The following is a 20,771-nucleotide window of genomic DNA, read 5'->3' on the forward strand; positions in this document are numbered from 1 at the left end:
TATACACAGCCATAGTGTAGGCCTAGCTATTCATGTTATTAAAAGCTTTTTAAAACAAATCAAATTGGAATACTTCCTTACATGGCACTCTGGAAGTGGTCACGGCCCTGAGCTTTGGTGAGTTTTAGGGAAATGATGTGAAAGTTAATGTGTAATATTACTGTCAAGGAAGTGCCTGGAAGCCAGTTCATTGGCCAGCCACATTCAAAGAACTTTGCCCCCGTTTTATAGAGTGTTTTTATTACAGTCTTTCAGATCTAACAATCTCTACATGTATAGTACAGCCTACTTACCTGTAGGCACACAGGTTTCTAATACAAATGAAGGACTGAATACCAAAACCAACATTTTCAAGTAGTCTCTACAATATATTATTGATATTATACCTTAGCACTGGCTATTTTTGTTAATGAGGTATGACACATTATTTTGAAGAAATTGAATTAGTTTGAAAGGCGAAATTGGATTAGAGTATTGCACAGAAGAATTTCTTCTCCCTGAAAGGGTTCTCAGCGGATGGCACTGGTGTCACTAGAGGATCCTCTTTAGCATGAGCTTCACAGAAGGCCATCAAATCAGCTGCTGCTTTGGACACCTGCACAAAACATTGTTGTGAAAAAACATTGTAATGTAAGTAGCAGGGTTGGGGTGAATTGCTTTTAAAATCCATCAATTCCGAAAGTGAATTGAATTCTTATTTAGTAATTGAAAAAGGGGCATTAATTCCCTCTGACTTTTAAATACATTGAAACAATCTGGGTATAATGTATATTCCAATAGTCAGCAACTCAATTGTGTGTGTTCTTTACATTCTTCTGTAAATTGAAGATAAAAATCTTTGAAATTTGGAATTCGCCCCAACCCTAGTAAGTAGACCACTGTATGTGGGATGTTTAACGTTTTAAGCCCTTATTGATTTTTGAGAACTGGACAAACTTCATCCAGTCCCCATTATCTTTACCCATGTAAATAATGTCTTTGCACAATTAAATATGTGTAACATATTTTATGAAGAACCTCTAACAGCTTCACAGGTATTTTCCTTTTGTTATTAAAATACTGTAAAAGTCAAACTGAACCATATTCCCCATATTTATAGAAACCTACAGTATGTCTTCCAATTCAAACCTGTTTACTCTCCATTGATCATGGGCAGGAACTAGTAACACTGTTGCTACAGCTTTTCTGCTTGATTCTGTAACCATTCATTGATCACTTACCATCATCCTTTCAATGTTGACCTCTAGTTTCAACTGTTCCACTGTCTTTCGGGCATCTGCGATTTTGGCCATGTTATTGGACATCCTGCCACTTCACGTTCACCTATCTCAGCCTGCATCCAACCATGCATCAAGAATGACAGAAATGTGAAAGAAAATACATAGTGTTATAGTGTCCTCTAGTGTCTTCTATAGTGTGTCCTCTTCCAACATTGGAACAGTTTAGATTAATATAATTTGCTTGTTATTCCTGCTCCCTGGGTCTCAGCTGGAAGTGGCACAGTGAGGGCCTCAGAGGGAGAGGCGTAGGGAGGGGCATGCAGAGGCAACATTCCCCAGGGGGCATCGGCTAGCCTGGCAAGGAAACACACCTGACTCTTGTCTCTGTTACTGTTACATGTACTGTACTGTTAATCTAACCACTCATTAATGTTTTGATTCCTCTTTTGAAAAGAATGGTAAGTGTCATGAGTTGTAGTAGCAGCACTTCTCTTACACATGATAAAAGCAAGGATCAGAGGCAATGCTGCTTGTCACCTCTACCTCCATATACAATGGCTAGTTGAGTTACTTGTCACCATGCGGCACAGAGAGGCTCTGGATGATTCTTGTCTGTTCAGCCTCTTCAGAGGGCATGGGATACAGGCACACTTACTAATTGACTGCAGCCCTTTCTCTCTGTTTTTTATCTGTAGCTAACACCAAAGAAGACAGGAAACAATTGAATTGGTTGATATCAAAATGACTTTTTGACATGAACATTTACACAACCCATGTATTGTACAATAAACTATACTTAGCTGTGTTGTCAATATCAGACCAAATGTACTAAAGCTCTATTTGCACCTGTCTCAGTTGATCACAACACACACTTAAATCTATATAAAAGATTTAATTTGGCTTTACCTACTAAGTAGCCACTTACCGGAATAACAAGAGGCAGGTTGGTAGATCCAGGGCTCCTAGAGTGGAGGTCTGATGCAGGTTGAATAAGACACTCTCCACCCACTTACAGTTACAAATAAAGAGAGATTAAGGGGTAAGATGGGGAGGAGGGCTTTAATAGGTTGCCTCCTCTCATAATTAGCTCTGGTTCTTCCCCCATGTTGGGCTCAATGCAGCAGTAGCAGGCGACATGGGGTGTGACCTTCCTCTCTTGACAGTGTCTCTATCACTCTTATCACTTATCATTGATATCAATCAATTACCTCATAAGCTAATTCAGATAGAAACAGTTTGCTTGAAATTGATGTCCCTCATAAACTTGGCTTTAACCACCCCTAATATTCTAAATGCAGTCTATGTAACCTAATCATCAAAAACACATCCTATCAATATTTGGCTTGAGTATCACTGTATGTTGTTGCCTGTCATGTGGAAAACGCTAGTAGTTGGAAGTAACCAGGAGCCTTAGGCAGGAGAGGTGTCACAAGAGAGCGTTGATTCCAAACAGTTGTTACACAGTACCTCCCCTAATAAATATTATCCTTAAAGATAACAATGGGAGGAGGATACGTATACATATACCATAAGCTTTACACATTTAATTTATTGGGGCTGTAGGGAAAATATCGTCCTTTAAATGACCGTAATATCTTCTGTGCCTCCTCCCACCCAAACAAGTCAGACATATTTTATCCCAATCATGTAACAGATATTGTTGGTCGGCTGATCGGCAACTACTCAAAGTAAATCCTCTCAAACAGGTCAATGTGTTTTTTTCATGTATACCTAATGCCCTTTCACACCTGTCACTTGCATTCGACTTCTGTCATCCAATAGGCCTACATTCCGGTCTTGAAAATTATTGTCTACACATGCCCATTGCGTCCCATATCTGCCTCCTTTACCCACATTATGTTTGGATTTCTTTCTTGACACCTGTACCTATATGCGCGATGTAGACTGTGGTCGGATATAAATCATGATGCTATTTGAGAGATCTATTGATTGCACATATGTTCAGTTGATGGTTGTGGTTATTGTTCCAAGAGGATTCATAAGACGTTTTATTGAGGATTTCAATAGCCGTCATGTTGTCACCGTCATGTTTTAAAGCCCTGCAGTCGGAATTGCACTTCATTGTCCAACTTGAGACTGCACAGTTACACTCTTGCCTAGCCGATCCTGAATTCTAGTCGGATTCAAGTTTGAAACAAACAAGCCCTGTGAGAAGTGCTGGGCTCCACGATGCCTCGCTCTAAAAACGAGTCTCGATCTTGCTACTCTTGTAAATCTCAAGTAGCCAACAAAGTCGGTTACTATTGAAAGGTGCTGATCGGCTCAAAATTGATCTTCTCAAACACGGTCACTATTTGAAGTGGAGCTTGCAGGGTTGCCAGGCGGCAGCAGGGGGCTCAGTGCCTGCCTCGTGGAGTTTAATGCCAAGTGCCTTATTAGCAAGTATTAATTGGTCTCTCACTGGAAGGCAGGGGGTTCCAGTCAGTCAGAGAAAGCCCTGCTCCACTAAACCTTTATCTGCTGCTGAGGGCCAGAAGTGCATGTCAAAATCTGAAATGGTCCATGATGGTCAATGATCAATATTGACAGAATTTAAAGATGATGGAAAAACTCCTCTGCCCTTGAAATGTTGAAATGATGCTAATTTACCGGTATTGATAAATATGAATTAGTAATGTTCAAGAACATACACTACCACTCCATTTCCAGTATCAGTTGATAAACAATCAAAGAACTGTTGTAATATTACTGACATTAATTTAACTGAGCCTGAAATAAATTCATAACAAATGATTAGCAGGAAATTATTTATTTGATGTCCTGCTTAGATATAGCTTTCTCGATTGACAGCTTCGCCTGCTGTATGCCTCTAGCACTCGCAGTAGTATCCTGATATGTTGTTATCCCACGTGCGAAAAAGACCCATTTTCACATCTTCGAGGCGATGCTGAATACCAGCGGAAATCTTCTTTTTTGTCCCATCCTTCTTGGAACGTGACCAAACGGTAAGGCTGCACCGGGTTGCCACCACTAGGGATGAGACACGGTCGTCCCAGCGGTATGGGAGGATAGGGACGTCGTCGTTCGGGTATGCGTTGAGAGAATTTCCAGCGCAACTTTGTTCGTTGTAATGATGACTGTCCTCAAACAGTTGTGCGCAGAGCTTGACTTCGTTTTCGTCTTTCAATGTAGTGGGGTCCGGGCACTGCGCATTGAGGACCTCAAAGCACAAAGTGCCCATAAGCAAAGCAATGATCACCTTCATGTTTGTCTCCTCAGGGTAAGGACATATGACCCTGCAGGTCCCCCTTAAGTAGCCCCTTTCGGTCGACGTGTACTTATCGTGTGAAGTTGAATTTGTTTTCTCAGGTGTCTCCAAGATAACCAGAAGAACATTTGCGTTCAAATGTATTTTGTACAGCTGGCTACTCCAGAGATAGTTGAAAGTAGAAACCGGCTAATAAAAAATAAAGAGGCTTTGGCTACTCTGTGATCGAACATTGTCACATCACGTGTGAGGAAAATAAACATTCAAAAACATAGCACATCATGGAAATATAAAGTAGCCTACTTTATATTTTATTTAGACTTTATTTAGACTGGTTGTAACCAACATTCTAATCAGTGGGACCTTACAAAATCAATCTTCAACCTTCAATCTTCTCAATATAAAAAATCACATATTGAAAAAATGCATTAAAAGTACAATACATTTTTTATGCAAATAAAAAAAGGACATTGAACATGGGCTGAGGTGGAGAGAGTGAACAGCTTCAGGTTTCTTGGTGTCCACATTACTAAGGATCTGTCATGGTCACACCACATGCACACTGTCATCAAGTCAGCATGCCAATGTTTGTTTTTCCTCAGGTGGCTGAGGAAATTCGGCATGTCCCCCCAGATCCTCACAAACTGTATCCTGTGTTCAAACAGTGCTGCTTCCCTATAAAAAGCAACATCTCATGGCATCTGGCTTGTGTAGTCAGGGATTGTGAATCATATCAATACAGTAACAGTCACATCTAACTAACAAACATGTCAGTGTTTATGTGTATGGCTGAAGAGGCACGATGTCCAGGTTAGAATTATGTGGCTAAAATATTAACATAAGTCAATTTCATTCCTAATAGTGAAATTATAACACTTTATCTTGTGGCATGGAAACTCAAGGAACTTGAAAGGCAACATTCAATTGAAGAGAAAAAAATAGACCGATGTCAAATACCTCATTTGACAAAAATGTCTGTTTCAGCTTTCACTGGGCAGTTACATGATATAGTTAGAGAGAAGTTCTAGGTAACGCCTATCCTGCAAGGGGATTAACCCAGTTGCACACCCATCTTAAGTGCTTGTAAATATGATATTATTATAGTAAACTAATGTTATAGCATACAATGATAACATCTGAGACTGGAGACACCAGCTCTACAACTTGCCTTGAAGTATGTGCAGTAAGGGTGTGTTACTTGTGTGGAGAAATTAGTCCTCCTCCCAAACTGAAATCTTAAGTCACAATTTCCTACAAAGCCCAAAACCTGTCACTAAAAAATATTATTCTTGGTCCCTATTCTCACCTCCTGGTACATACAAGATAGATCCTAACCGTTCTATCATGATATTGTTTTTTCCTTGTAATTGAATCAACATTATATTTCATTCATATTATAGAATAGTAGAATAGTAATGTAAACACATACCAACTATCATATGAGAATGTGCATTTTATTGATGAATCAACATTCTTGAAGATACAATGAAACACGTGTAAGCTTATAGACAAACCAAAAAAGAATAAAACAATGGAATAATTGAGGAGGCCGCTAAACTGTGTTCTCCCTTTGTATTCACCATCCAGAGTGCAGTGCTACTGTGGGAGATTTCTGTCTGGCGCCTCCATGGCAAGGCAGGTTTCATCAAGCAGCACCCATGTTATTGACACTTGGGGCACCACCATCATTATTTGCCTTGTCAGGGAGATGACAAACTGATAGAAGTGACTGTGGAAAGACAGAAAGGGTACGGAATATTAACTGAGACTGATAACCACATACAGAAACACAGAATAAAGAGGCAAAGGTAATGTTAAAAAAAAGAAAAACTCCCACCTCCCATGGTCAGCACTAGCTTATTTCCCTAATGCCTTTTCAATGGCATCCACTAATGCTGCCATTTTCTGGTTGTTGTCCACAAAGCCTGACCCTTCCTGAAAAACAAATACACAAGTGTTTCTATGCTTTTCAAACTATGTATTCATCGACTTGTGCATCCATTTTGAGAGCAAATAAATGACGTAAGGAGACTCGAGATTTCAACTTATACCTGCTTTGAGTGGACCAACTGGCCATTCACCTCTACTTCAAACCACCCAGTAGTTGAGGGTGTGCTCTCACCAGTCTATTGCATGAATAAGTGTGTGCATGAGAGAAAGAACACATTACCAGGCATAATTCACCATGCTGACATGAAACAACTTAAGATCAGGTTACATACACATATGCAAATTCTGTGGACTTGCTTCAGATACTCACAATCTCAAGGTCACCAGGAAATGTGTCCTCAAGCAGTGTCTTGAGTTTGGTGAACTGGAGAGAAGACAAGACAGCAACTTACTTAAGTTCTATACCCTAATTACACAACAAAGCCTGCCAAACTGAGTTGCCTCAGGATGCCTTTGGATGCTGAAAAAATTGCTGAAAAAGTGCTGGAAAGGACAATGTGACGAAAACATATCAGAGCCAGCACAGTATGGTTGGGTTGAACCAGTAATTTGTAAAGCACCATACTGTCCCCAGCACTGTTTCTGCAACTAGTGTGGATGCGTAACCAAGACAGCTCAGTAACGCTCTATAGTGTAATTCGGTTAATAGAGGCATTGATTAGGGTAATCGCTTCTAACAACTAAGTCCCAATTCTCTGTCGTTTCCCTGAAGTGTGCCCTTGTGCATTCCATCACATGGCTTTTAAAACGTACCTCACAAATGTGGGGTCCGAGGTCCCCCTATGTTGGCTGCCGAGGGATTCACTCTTACGGGATAAAGTCATTCTACGGGCGGTCCAGCTTCATCCAATTCCCGTACTACCCATAAATAATTTTCCAATCGCAACATATACAGCTTTAATCCGCCATTTAAGACGAATACCTATCCGACGATATATGGCCGCACACTCCTTGCAGTTCCCAAACATCCTGTACCTCCAAGTGCATACTTCAGGGTAAGGCGAGAGAATCGGGACTGTGTGGCCACTTACCTTGGGCTTGTACCCTCATCCACCACTAAAGACAAAGAGAAAATTGCAATTATATGTCAGTCAAAATAAAATCTGTTCTGAAGTCACAGTAATGCTCTACAGTTAAACCAGACATTCTAAACCTACCACACATAGGTTACATTTAGGGTGTACGGTAGGCAGTTTACTGAGCGGTGCAACATTAGAAACCAAACTGGGTAGCTTGATATTCCTAAAAATAGAAGTCACCTACCAGTAAGTGATGTGAACTTTGACGCCCATGTTGCAAGTTGCAGCGGCCCTTCTCTGAGCGAGGTAGTGGTCGCAAGGGGTATAATTTAGTATAAGATTAGCCGACAATGTCGGAAATCGTTTTGAAGTTATTCCCTTAAAATTAGATGTTGTCACGAAAGAAATAAGGCGGAGCGAGCAACGAAGCATCTTAACGAGGTCCCCTTACACACAGGGAAGATCATATAGGCCTATAGTAAAGGGGAAGAGCTACGATTTATTGCTCTGCAAACATGCCTTCTATGGGAACAAATTAGGCAAGAATACGCAAACGTTCAAGCTTTAAAGTATTAATGTACATAGAAATGTGATTTTAACATAAGAAATAATCAATTAGTTAATCCATTCATCAATCTGTTTTGTCCACCCCTAAACCTCGAATCAAATGGTCCAGTTACGTCATTGTAACCGTCACGTGATGGGAAGAGAGGGTTGTCATTTCGGCTTTGGGGATATCCCAAGAGAAATCTAATGAGAGATAAGAGGTTGTGAGAGTGGTCAACCTATGTGACAGACCCTTGAGAGAATTTTGACTGTTAACAAACAAGTATAACAATTGCCACATGACTGCTAGCGCAACAATGGAATCTTTACGTAGAGTAATTAGTACAGAGTAAATATTTGAACATCAATTAATGAATATGCCATACAATTGTTACAGTGGTAGAGGTGGTAACAGAAGCAAAGAGACATATGTTTTCATAGATGGAGTGTGTGTGGAGGAGGAGCCTTAGGGGTATAAGGAGTTTAAGAGCCTTAGGGGTTGCCTACTTTAAACCAAGTAGGCAAAATGGCATTGGGAGCGTGGAAACAGTGATGCTCTCTCTATGCTCTGCTTAGAAAACACTATTGAGCCTGTTGTAAAATGGTATATAACAATTGAATGGATGCACATAACATTGTTAACCTTTCAAAAGAGATAATACTTTGGTTGCAAGCATAGTGATTTTTAAAAAAATAGTTCAGATTAAGATCTCAAATACGATTCAGATAGTTGGAGGGTTTATCATGAAGTGCTATCATAATCATTGTATTAGTATCTATTAGATATACTACAGAATAAAGGTAGAATTCAGTTCATTATGTCTAGCAAGCAATGAAAGGAACTGGAGGAGGGAGGATATGAGTGCGAATTAGCTAGACAGCAAAAAGGACAGGAGTGTTTTATGTCTAAATATCTTCTGAGCTGATTTTATGTAGACGTTTGGAAGGTGGCACCAGGTGGGAAGGCAGTTCCTGAGGGAGTCTGTGGCCCTCCAGTTTGCCCTCAATGAGATGGATCGCTAAGGCAAACTCTTCTTCATCCAGCATGCCATCACAGTCTACATCAGACAGCCTCCAGATATGGCCAAGCACCGAATTTGGCAGGTGGGTACTGACCATCCACTCTTTGGCCTTAGTGCCACTCAGCTTGCCCTCATTTGGACAGAGATTGTAGAATATCTCGTCATATTTTGGTTTATCTTTTCCCACCACCCACTCACTGCCCTGTTCACAGCTTTCCCGATCTTTTGTAACATCCTTAAAGGGATCCTTCTTGTAGACAGGCCTGAAAGTTCCCAAAAAGGCGCCATCTAGCATCCCTGGCAGTGGCAGGGGACCCTTGTTCAGATCCTTCTGATGCAGTAGGGGCATCAGCCTTGCGATGTCAGTGGACAGTAGCTTGTCCAGGGAAGCCATTAGGCTGGGCTTGAGTGTCTTGAACTTAGCGAAATCTTGACCCATTAGCCGTTCCTGAGAAATGAATAAAAGTAGGAAAGTTTTGAATTCAGGATAAAATATGACTGTAAATAAAATATGTTCAGTCAGGCAGGAGACTTACGTCGGTTTAATCATTATTTTAATGAAAATGGTAATACATTTAAGTTTTGCGTAATTGGATGGCTCTGCTCTGTATAGCCCCTTCCCTGAATTTTAACAACATAAAAATAAAAAATATCAATATGGCAGGGAGCCCATGACTTATCAAACCCCCCGTAGGTAGGTTACATACAGGGAGACCGAACGGGTGGAGGCTGGGGCGGTGGCTGGGATGACCAACAAGTATTACTCTCATAGCCAGTGGCGTCAGACTGTTTAACCATGGTGGAGTGTTGCACAAACCTGGCTGCTTTTAGGCCTTGTCCCTGAACATGTGATGGATGTTTTGCATATGTGTGAATCAGCGCAAGCTTCATTTATACAATTTGGAGATATATATTAATAAAAAATTAAAAGACAAAATAGCAGTTCAAATAGAGTTGTACTGCTCTGAGGGATTTTATATATTCTCCAAATGAACAAATCTGCAATACTTATTGTGAGTTCTTCTGGGCAAAGAAAATCTCCCAAAATAACCATGCCATGCAACAAAAGTTGAACAGTGGCAGACCTGCATCTTGGCACAGTCAGGGAAGTCACCAGCTGGGACACGATTTTGCTGTTGAATCTTGGAGAAGATGAGAGGAAGCTCATATATCAGATTATGTTTCTTGTTCTCCTTGCAGAAGATTGTAGGCATCTCCTGCTTCAGATAGCTGATGATATGTGCATGAGCCTAGGATATGGACAGAGATGGAGAGAAGTAATTTCTGAGCTGAACATCAGAGTACATCAGAGTCTACAGCATTTGTGGCCACCACATCTAAAAACTATGTACTGTAAGTAATTGCAGCTCTCCAAAATAAGGTAACTTAAGGTAACCCATGCAAACGTTTTGATGACCCTTGAAAGTTATTAATGAAGTTAATTCAAATCTAATTACATCAAATGAACAAGGTCAATAAGCATGCCTCACCCTAACTAAGCGTGCCCTCTTAACAAGATCATTGAGTTTCCGTAGGGCAGCATTGCAGGGCAGGTTCCTAATGTCTGCAAAAAGATCCTCCTCCTCAAGCTCCAGCAGTTGATGATGGTCAGACAACAGGCGTGGCTCTGACCATAAGGAGCCAATGTACACCCGTAGTATCTCAGGGGTTCGAAACACCTTCCCCAGGGACCACATGAGTGAACCATACACTCGCATAAGCTGTTGGGAGTCAACTGTGTCTGCCTTATTCAGTACCACATGTAACTTGTCTTCATTGCCACGCAGGGCCCCAAAGGCACGTGTGAGCTCATCAGAGAACTCCAGTTTATGTGCATCAAACAAAATGATGATGCGATCCACACGCTCTGCAAACCAGCGCAGCACTGCTGGGAAATCATATCCTAAGGAAGGATAATACAGTTGTTTTATTAATGCGTTTAAGAAATACAAATTATGCATATTGGCATAATCATAGAAATACTATTGTGGTTTACTGACTGCTGAAGAAATAAAAACATGAAAACAGTAATGTCTGCAACTATGTATCACTGCTACAAAATATATAGAAAAACTGTAATATGTCAACATGTCTTATCCCTGTAGTCCTCAATATTCCTTTTGTTTGAGAGGCAAGTTCCAGTGCCAGCCACATCTCCACAGAGTGAAACAAAATCTGACCAGGCCTTATCCACTGCATAACTTATTTTCATGACTATGATCTCACTCAATCTTCTGCATCAGGCCTCCTTCTTCTAGGGGAAGAAACCAGCAGGATACATACAATTACAGTACATATTGTAATCATTTTTCTGTTCAAACAATTGATTTTAACTGAGTTAGATTAAAGACATTGTGTTATTTAATGCTCAATTCCCTTCAGACAAACATTAGGGTTCCCTCCCATCATCCATTCAATTTTTCATGCATCTCACCTCGACTCATTCTCTTTTTTGCCCCAGTTAAGATGCCTGGTGTGTCAATAATGCTAATACTCTCTAGGACCGGATTTGGCAGCTGGGCACACTGGAACCTGGGGAAAAATAACTAAAGCTTAACAATAATATACATTGACATATTTTTTTCTCCTTTCACTAGTAATCATGGCATTTTTCTAGTCTTTTATCCCGGTCTGCATTCTGCATTGTTGATTTTGAATTTGCTTCCGACTTCAACATTGCCTCTTTATCTCATTACCTGTTGAGGAAGGTGTTTCCAAAAGGGTTGAGTTTGCGAAACGGTTTATTTGGATCTACTGTAAGGGCATTTCCTGGGATTATTCCCTCCACCTCCCCATGCATGATGGCAGTGAAGCAGTCTGTAGTGGGTTCTGGTCCAACTCGACTCCCTGGAAACTCTTGGTCTAAGAGATACCTTACACATGCACGCACGCACGCACACACACACACGCACACATGCACACACACGCACACACACACACACACACACACACACACACACACACACACACAGCAAAACACATACAGTAAAAAGTCAATCACATCTAGAAGATACTTATACAAGGAATGTTTCCAGGCTTGAGCTCTTGATTACAGTAAATAACAGTGTTAGTTACCTGATGAAAGTAGTCTTTCCTGTTGAATACTGACCCATCACCAACACCATTGGTTTGTTGTCAAAATCTGCATCCTCAAGGTTGGAGGAGTGAAAATTATGGAAGCTGTAATACTTCTCTATGGGCAGCAGCCTCTTATAGTACAGACACTTGAGCTCCTCAGTGACTGTATGGACGTTCTCTGGTGTTTTAGCCTTCTTGTCCATGAGCCCCTCACTAGACATGATGAAATATAGAATAGCCCCGTTGATGGAAAACAAATGAAAATTCTTAAAAATGCTCTAATTGTGCAGTCTGCAAACAACTTCACCTCATCTCAAGAAAAGTGACTGTGTGGAGCAAAATAGCTGGAAACTGAGAAACGAACAGTGATTCACAGCTGCATTCTTCCTCAGCCAGGACATTATGGGAGGAGAGGGTGTTAACCACAGCTGCTCAAGTGCACCAAACTATGTCAATTGGGACTGGGTGGGGTGAAATGCAATCTTACTGTTATATTGTTAAGGGGGAGCACAGGAATAAAACATTTGTAAACACCAGGTGCAGAAAAAAAAGAACGGCCTGTGTGCCAATGCAGCAGCATTGGAGAAAAACTTAATCAATACTAGGAACTGAATTAATACATAATTCTACCTAAAATGAATGGCATTGTTATGTAGAATCTGTTACCCCATGAAACCTGTCCTCAAGCCACTGCATATCAATGTTAAATTACTCACCTTTTGAAATTATGATAAATACTACTTCAGTAATGATAGTCAATCATGTTATACCCTTGTTCAGCACATTTCTAAAATATAACAACAGTGATTTTGTTTTTTCCATATACTTTAGATGCTTTCAGATTACACATCATGAATTGCATCTGGTTTTAGGCCCTGGCTAGTCGTTGGCTTCGTCTATAGTGTCACCAGAGATTAGTCATAAACCTTGTAGGCCAGCCGTTCCACTCCTATCTTTCCCATTGAAATGAGTAAAGCTGCAGCTCCAAAAGCAGTGGAGCACCTCAGTAAGGACAGTTAACGTTGAAGTAATGCAGCTAAAAGCCTGAGCTACAAAATGTATTAAAAAACCGTATGCCTTACCTGATCTTTAATTGTCCTAAATTATCTTTTCACTGATAATGACATATAGAAAATGGCATACTAACAGACTTTCGTCTCTGTAAGACTATCACATTGCTAAGTGAGGCAGGAAGCACAGCCCTTTTACCAATTCCTGACTTAACGGAATACTGTAAATGTATGTATATCAACCATATATATTATACTGTCCTTGGAAATACATCGGAGTGTCTTTTAAAATCGAAAACAATCTCCATTGGAGCCCATGTGTTTTCCCTTATACTCTTTAGCACCCCTGCTGGTACAACATATAATGTTTTACGGGAGTTGGAGTTCTCGAGCTTGGTGTCGCCCACACTGTCACTGCCATGTATGGAGCCATAGGAAAAGTCAGGATGAGACCTTAAATTGGACTTAAGGTGAGATGGCTAGGGACATGATCTTTGCTGATAATTTCTGAGTTAATATTTAATTGTACAACCACTTAGTACCTCAAGTTTGCCAGCAATAATAGAATAACTTTAATTAGTTTTGAATTTAGCTAGCATAGCTACCAAGATATTTCTGAGGTGATTATTAGTCAGGCCATACTAGCTAGCTAGCTAATTATCGTTATATTTGGCTTTTTTCATGTGAGGTTTTTGGTGAGGTCCAATGCACTTTTCAAATTCTCTAACATTGCAGGATGTGGACAAGGCAATCAAATCAAATTCATAACAACTGAAAAGTACAAAAAAGATGCCGTCAATATTATTTATATCTTTCTTGAATTATATTTGACTGATAGTAAGTTACTGAATACACTGTCTCAATAGCTAACTTTATTAGAGCGCAGCAATGCAACAATGGCGAAGCAGCACAGTTATCAATGGGCATCAGAGGAGCAAATGGAAGACACGGAATACGCTGAGGGGTGTTTGCACCCTCTTTCATCAAGTGATGCTCTCCTCAACGCCCCCAACCCGTCGCCTCCTCCCTCTCACCCGTACCTAGAGCCTTGGACGGGACGGGAGCCAGCTGGAAATAGAGAGATCGGTGAGTAGCCCGGACCACCTGTGTTGATAGTCACACACATCTTAACATAATGAATTGTTGTCCGTAGGGGCATTTATGAATGAACTATAGTGGATAATCCCTGGTTGTGTACATTTTGGGAATGGTATGTTTCTTATCTTCATTAGCAGCTGTCTCAGCAAATGCCCCTGGTCCTTTAATTGCGGGAGAGGGCCCTCTGCTGGCCTCTGAGGTATATTCATCAGCAGCACCTGTCCTGACATCACCTAATGAGTGTTCACTCTGTCATAAAATGTTTGGAACAACCAATGCACTCAACAAACACCTGCTGACCCACCAGCAGGGGAGACCACACGTCTGCCCCATCTGCCAGCGAGCCTTTAAACGCCACGATCACCTGTGAGTCATGTACCCTTTCTCCTGTCTGAGATGAAGAGTAATTTCAAATGATGAAACATACCCCTTGAATTTGATGAATATGACTTATGAATCATTTGTATGTTATTTACCTTAATACCTTACCATATCTTAATATGACTCATTCATTAATTATCTGTATCATAACCAAAACAATAAGGACCTAATATATTCATCATTTATGTTTTTGCTTCCATGGGAGACTTTGTAAACAATGCCATTCCCTGTCACTCCACTTGAATACTTGTTCTATGTACATTAAATCTCATGAGATGCATTTGCTCAATTGTTAGCATTTGTGTTGGCTGCCCACTCTCTGATGGTATGCACATCTTGGATTGTGGCTTTGGTCTATAGTAATGTAGTACTTTGAAAATAATTGTTTAATTGTAATGCATCTGATGCAATATCATTCTTCTTCACAGCAATGGCCATATGTTAACTCATCAAAAACGGAAGCAGTTTCGATGTGCTGAGCCTGGGTGCCGGAAGAGCTACTATGATTCTCACTCCCTGAGGCGCCACTACATCTCTCAGCATGGCGTTTCCCTCATCCAGCCCACGTCTCAAAGCGTCCCTCATCCGTCCCGCTCCACTATGGCACAATGGAAGCCTGTGGACAGTGCTACATATTTGGGAGGCTCAGTAGCTCACACTAATTCCCACTCCATTTTCCTCTCTCCGCCCAAGCTTGTGTTAGAGCAAAAGGGCTCAGATTGCTCTGGCTTTGGTAGCTACAACAGTTACAAGGGATTTGATCCTCAAAGTGGCGTGCAAGTGAACAACTACTCAGTGCAAAACCTTTTTCAGGCAAAACCGGTCTCAGTCCTGGACCCATGGAGGCAAGGGTCAGATAAAGGTCCTTGTAATGACTGCACAGGTGAATTACACCCAACCCAGTGGGCCCCTGGGCCTCAGGTCAGTAACACAGCTACTGCAGCACCACTACCTCCTGAAGTGGAAGGCCCCGGTCTTCAGAGCTGGGAAAGTGGATTTGACTTCCCTGTGTCTGACCTCCAGGCGCTAGAAGAAATGTTGTCATATCCCTGTAATGAGGCAGGTAATTCGGGAGAGGATTGTTCAGTGAAGCCTTCCCCTGCAGCAGAGAGGTCCACTCAGTCCAAACAGCATCAGTCTAATGTGGTAAAGCAGACTCATGGCCAGACGAAAACTGAAGGGAAAGCCCAGGTTAAACCTCAGTTTCATTATTTTCAAAGTGTGAATCCCACAGCGTGCTCTGACTCAAATGTAGCCTCCAAGTCCGTTCCCAATGCTGCCGTCAGCCGCTCAAGCTCAGCTCTTCCCAACAACCCTGTTCCACCACCACCAATAGTCCCTCCCGCTCTTTACAGTGGGGTGAAGTCAAACACTTGTCCTTCAAGGGTCGAAAATAAGAGGAAGAGAGAGAGACGGAAAATGGTGAGGGCGGTAGATCTGCCTGCCCCGCCTCTTCCTTCACCTTGCCCCACTTCTCTCTTAGCTCCTCGACGTCCCCGCCCTCGCCCGCTCTACCTTGTCTCCCCAAGCCAGGTGGCTATGGCCTCTTTCAGCACAGACATCACCTGTCAGCCCTTCAAGGTACGTTCTACTACTCATAGTGCTCAATCATTTGTATTGACCAAATGACTATCAATACTGTATGTCTCTGAAATGGTTTTAATTATTACATAGTGCAAAATAATATTCCAAGGTTTTATGGGCAGTAACAGAGTTATTTTTTAGGATAAAACATCTGTCAGAAGTACTAGTAGTTGAGCTGTATTCGGTTCTGTGTTCCACAGGGAGGAAATGCCAGTTTGCTAGGAGACGGACAGGAGGTTAGTGACAGGTAAGTTCACTTGAAATTATGATAATTACATTACGTTATAAAATAAGAGACAGAAATAGGGAGATTTATCTGGTTGAATAAAGCTAAAAACAATAATACTTTGTGTCTCTACTGCTGTTTCTTCCCCTCAGGATGCCCCCTAGCTCTCATCCCCCTACAAACCATGACAGCAAGGCCAGGCTCTCAGATGGACCCTCCTTTAAAATGGAACCTCACTCCCCAGAGGTAATGCTCTCCTGGTGCTGTTATTTACATCATGATACTAATACTTACTTATCATGTAGTGTTAGAGGTAAAAGGCAATGCATAGGATGGCAAGTAAGCACATTTTGTTAGGTAACATAGTGAGGTAACTTTGTCAATATTGCTGTATGGTGAATAGATCTGAAGCCCTGATGCCTTTATGATGTGCCAATGTCGATATTTCCTGCAGCTTGAAGAGAGAAGACCCAAGGTTCAGATGTCTCCCTCTCGATCAGACCACGTGCCTCTGTCTCCACTGGTCATTCCTGTCTCAGTTCCAGTCTCTGCAAAGACTGACTCTGACATGGCACATTCAGATAGAGGGTGCCTCAGCAACCCCAAAACACTCCATGTAAGTATTGTAGAATTACAAATGAATAAGGTTACATTTTCAGTGCAACGTTATTAATAGTTATTAAACCAGTAAGTGAGCTGAAAAACATGTGGCTTGCATCTTTATTTACTAGAGAGCAAAATGAAAAAAAAACGATTGGATATGTTGAAAACTCTCTCTGGTTGTCTTAACAGACAGAGGAACCACAGGGCAGTGCAGGGAGGCCAAAGAAAAATCGCCGTCTTGACTTCATGAAGAGTCTTATCATCCCTCCTCCCATGCTTCCACCGCCGTCCCCACGGAGGCACCTAGCGGAGGAGGGTGGGGTGGGTCTGTGGTGTCGTGCAGCAGGTGGCTACCCCAGTCAGCTACGCTCCCCATTGTACCTGGCAGATCACCTGCTGAACACCAGCTTTCAGCCTCCTCCCTACACACCCCCACCCATGTTGAGCCCCTTACGCCCAGGGACTGGCCTGTACTTCAACACACTGCCTCCGCTTCACCCCTGCCCTCCTCCTTCCAGCACTTATACCGCCACTTTAGGTTTGTTTATATCCACAATGGGAGTTGAGATCCAGTTGTCATAGTTATACAATAATTACAATCTTTGTATTTTATTGCTTCTGCTCCTCAGATGGAACAGATGGGATTTCCATGGTGATGGACGACACAGTCGTCAGCATACAGCCGTATGGTTTTCTCTGTTTGATTTCAAAGTTTGAATGTTTCAGTTGTTGAGATACAATCCCATATTCCATATATACTGTGGGGCCTGTCATTTCTAGGAGGATCAATGTGGGCCAACGCTTCCAGGCTGAGATCCCACCGACTCGCAACATGCTTTTGATGCTTTACGACGACCACCCTGCTCAGCTAGTGTGGGCACCATGGGGAGACATATCCAGCAACCTGGAGACACAGAGAAAGGGTGCGTCTTTCTCTCCCATGCTCATGTGTACTGTACGCATCACTGTTTGATACATTGGTCTAAGGCCAAACTGAGCGACTGTACTTATAGTAAGTCCACCCAATGTTGGAAATCAAACATGATTTACATACATTTAAAGGTCCGGTATGTAACATTCAAGCTTTCTAAAAGCTTCAAGAAATATTTAATTTAAGAACACTGTTTTAGTCTGGAAAAATCACTTTCTTCGTCCTACCCGACACTCGGTTTGTATACAAACATGATATTACTGCCAAGGGTGTTCTAGGGGAGTGGACCTATTATACCTTTCTGTATCTGGTGGCTGTCTCTTCGAATCGTGCACGCATGCAGAAACACAACAGCTATTGTCCGACACTGCAAGTCCATTTAGGGGGTTATATTATTATTAGGGATGATGTTGTTTGGAACTTCAAACTGAATTGTGGTGGCAGATTTCAAACAAACTAACGCCCTGCTCCTTTAATATGTTTTTGGAGTGTACCATTAAACGTTAAATAATAGCTGTATATTGCCATTCTGAGATGTCAACAAAGTCAACTGAACAAGGTGGACTGACTGCTTCCTTCACTATGTTTCCAGTGACTGAACTGATGGCGTTGAGCTGTTCCAGTGTGCTGCCAGGAGGGGGCACCAACACAGAGCTTGCCCTTCACTGTCTGCATGAGGTGCAGGGAGACATTTTGGTGAGCAGTGAGTACAGCAATCTTAAGGTCAAAACAAAGAAAATGTTGATTCAGAATAAGTAATGGTATAACATGTGTCCCTAGGCTGCACTGGATTTACTGTTAATCAGGGGAGACTTCCGTTCCTCAACACACCCCTTGAGCAACTATCACTATCCAGGTAACCAACTCCATATGCTCTGATGTTGTGGCATGATTGCTGTAAAATATTATTATATTTTCTTAAATATTAAAAAAAAAAAACTTCCGAAGGCAAAACACTCTCAAGTATTAACAAAGCAAGCAATATATTAAACAATTTCAGTATGTGGTCCTCTTATCTTGCTTGTTATTAACATTAAACCTATGACTTACAGGGTCAGATCATTGGAGCCCTCATGAAAAGAGACTCATCCGTAAAGCTCTACTCACCCATGAAAAGGACTTCCAGCTTATTCACAGTGAGGTATGAGAAGCGTGATATTGAAAGGCCACTGTCCACCTTGCATACAGGAGGTTGAACTTCAGCTGGACAGGGTTTCGACAGAAAGAGGACTACATTCATTGCGTTGACTTGAGTGTTGTCTCCTCCCACAGTTACAGACTAAGTCCGTGTCCCAGTGTGTGGAGTACTACTACGCCATGAAGAATCTCAAACATTTCAAGCAACACAATCGAGGCTCCGACAAAAAGGAAGGAGGAAGTGCTGAGTCTGTGAGTATAGCATTTCATATTTCACACAGAGACAAGAATTAGATACAACATAGTTGGGTATACACTACAAAATGTTACCACTTACTATGGAGACACCAAATAGGCATACTTCAGGGGAATACTAATAACATACGCTACCATTTTCAGTGATCAGTAAGTCAACCACTATTTTTCAGTGCAATCATATCCATGCCTTGCAGCAGACAGAGTCTCCGGGTTACGTGGAGGATAATCAGATAGGACGTCGTGGGCCTAGAAGGTCCTTAACGAAGCAAGACAAGACCAGAGGAGCAGAGGAGGAGCAGCCTACTACAGGAGGTGCATTGGAGTACACCTGTCAAGTGTGTGGGCGGTCAGTGGAAACATCCAAAAACAATCCCAGGGGCATATTCACTAGGGGAGCAATGTTCAGAATGTTGTAGGAAGAAATACAGATAGTAAAAGGAAGCGGTTTCCATTCATCACGTGAGAATTGTATCCAATCTATGCATCATATTGCTGTCATCCTGAACTGCCCCTAGTTAATAAAGCCATGCGGGCTCATTGACCCCCTACTCTCTCCTTTTGAGTACTATTTTAGCTCATTCTTATCATGTCATTGTTCCTCCTGACTCACTCATGTCTGTTTGTCCGTCCCCCGTCCCTTGTCCCCCCCCCCCCCCACCTACACACACACACACACACACACACACATTGACCAGAATCTTTGACAGGGTGAAGAGTCGTAGTGCTCATATGAAGACCCACCGGCAGCAAGAGAGAGAGTGGCTGACGAGGTACGGCTGGTCCAGGGGCTGTCCTGCAGAGTAGGATCCAGATCCAACCACATCCCTGTCCTACAGCACCAGAGGAATCTTCATACGTACATAGTTCAGCAGTGAGATCAGGACTGTCTCAGTTTAGCTAAGTTTGAGTGAAAACCAACAACTTACACATTACCAAGGTTAACTTCTAATGAGGTTTATCAGATTGTCCAGTAATTATTAAGGAGAATAATTTAAGAATGATGTGTGAAACTAAAGAGAAAATACAAGGATAAAAGACCCAAGACTGCAATAATGCTGACAACATCATGTGATGTTCAACTGAATATCCATTGTAATTCTCTTCTGTTGGACCGCTGTTCAGTTAATTTTAGTTCACATTGTCCTGGAGTTTTAACATCACATTCTCTTTTAGAGCAACCTGACCTGAAATTGTTTGTAGTTTTATATAAAACAATCAATTCAATAATTCATTTTAAGAGTGGAGTAATACACTGTTACCTTTATTTGGGATCCAACTCCACAATAGACTGTATATGGCATATCTATTCAATTTGAGAACCTAAATGGGCATATTGTTTTATAAAACAATGTAATTTAAATCAGAGTCAGATCATGGGTAGCTGAGAAAAGAGAATTTATTGACTGAGCTGTTGCCCTCAAAAACTGATTTGGCCTGAGTTTATTACATTTGGATTTTATATAGTTGTTGTGTTTTTTT

General features: G+C 41.6%; 2 protein-coding genes and 2 long non-coding RNA genes across 5 annotated transcripts; 1 reads left to right on the forward strand and 3 right to left on the reverse strand.

Annotated features, from left to right (window-relative positions):
- Positions 1-466: 466 nt before the first annotated feature.
- On the reverse strand, positions 467-1,304 carry gng8 (guanine nucleotide binding protein (G protein), gamma 8; the record flags this gene model as incomplete). Its single annotated transcript, XM_083696563.1, has 2 exons — positions 467-595; positions 1,221-1,304. 2 exons carry the CDS (start codon positions 1,302-1,304, stop codon positions 467-469), a joined length of 213 nt encoding a protein of 70 aa, XP_083552689.1.
- A 4,982-nt stretch (positions 1,305-6,286) lies between these two features.
- On the reverse strand, positions 6,287-7,860 carry LOC310816521. Its single transcript, XR_014554653.1, has 5 exons — positions 7,663-7,860; positions 7,431-7,455; positions 6,710-6,763; positions 6,501-6,575; positions 6,287-6,384 (listed from the first exon to the last, which is right to left on the reverse strand). It is a non-coding gene; the product is annotated as an uncharacterized lncRNA (long non-coding RNA).
- Positions 7,861-8,140: 280 nt separating this feature from the next.
- On the reverse strand, positions 8,141-12,285 carry ehd2a (EH-domain containing 2a; the record flags this gene model as incomplete). Its single annotated transcript, XM_083690681.1, has 6 exons — positions 8,141-9,434; positions 10,072-10,236; positions 10,477-10,889; positions 11,421-11,518; positions 11,683-11,859; positions 12,062-12,285. 6 exons carry the CDS (start codon positions 12,283-12,285, stop codon positions 8,871-8,873), a joined length of 1,641 nt encoding a protein of 546 aa, XP_083546807.1. The 3' UTR covers positions 8,141-8,870.
- Positions 12,286-18,637: 6,352 nt separating this feature from the next.
- LOC310801437 lies at positions 18,638-20,735 on the forward strand. Of its 2 annotated transcripts, none has more exons than XR_014554112.1 (5): positions 18,638-18,753; positions 18,950-19,038; positions 19,170-19,286; positions 19,463-19,638; positions 19,988-20,735. It is a non-coding gene; the product is annotated as an uncharacterized lncRNA (long non-coding RNA). The 2 variants fall into 2 exon arrangements; XR_014554113.1 differs by having other exon boundaries at positions 19,487-19,638.
- Positions 20,736-20,771: the final 36 nt, after the last annotated feature.

Source organism: Argentina silus (assembly GCF_951799395.1).
Source record: "Argentina silus genome assembly, chromosome: 2".
NCBI classification, from domain to species: domain Eukaryota; kingdom Metazoa; phylum Chordata; class Actinopteri; order Argentiniformes; family Argentinidae; genus Argentina; species Argentina silus.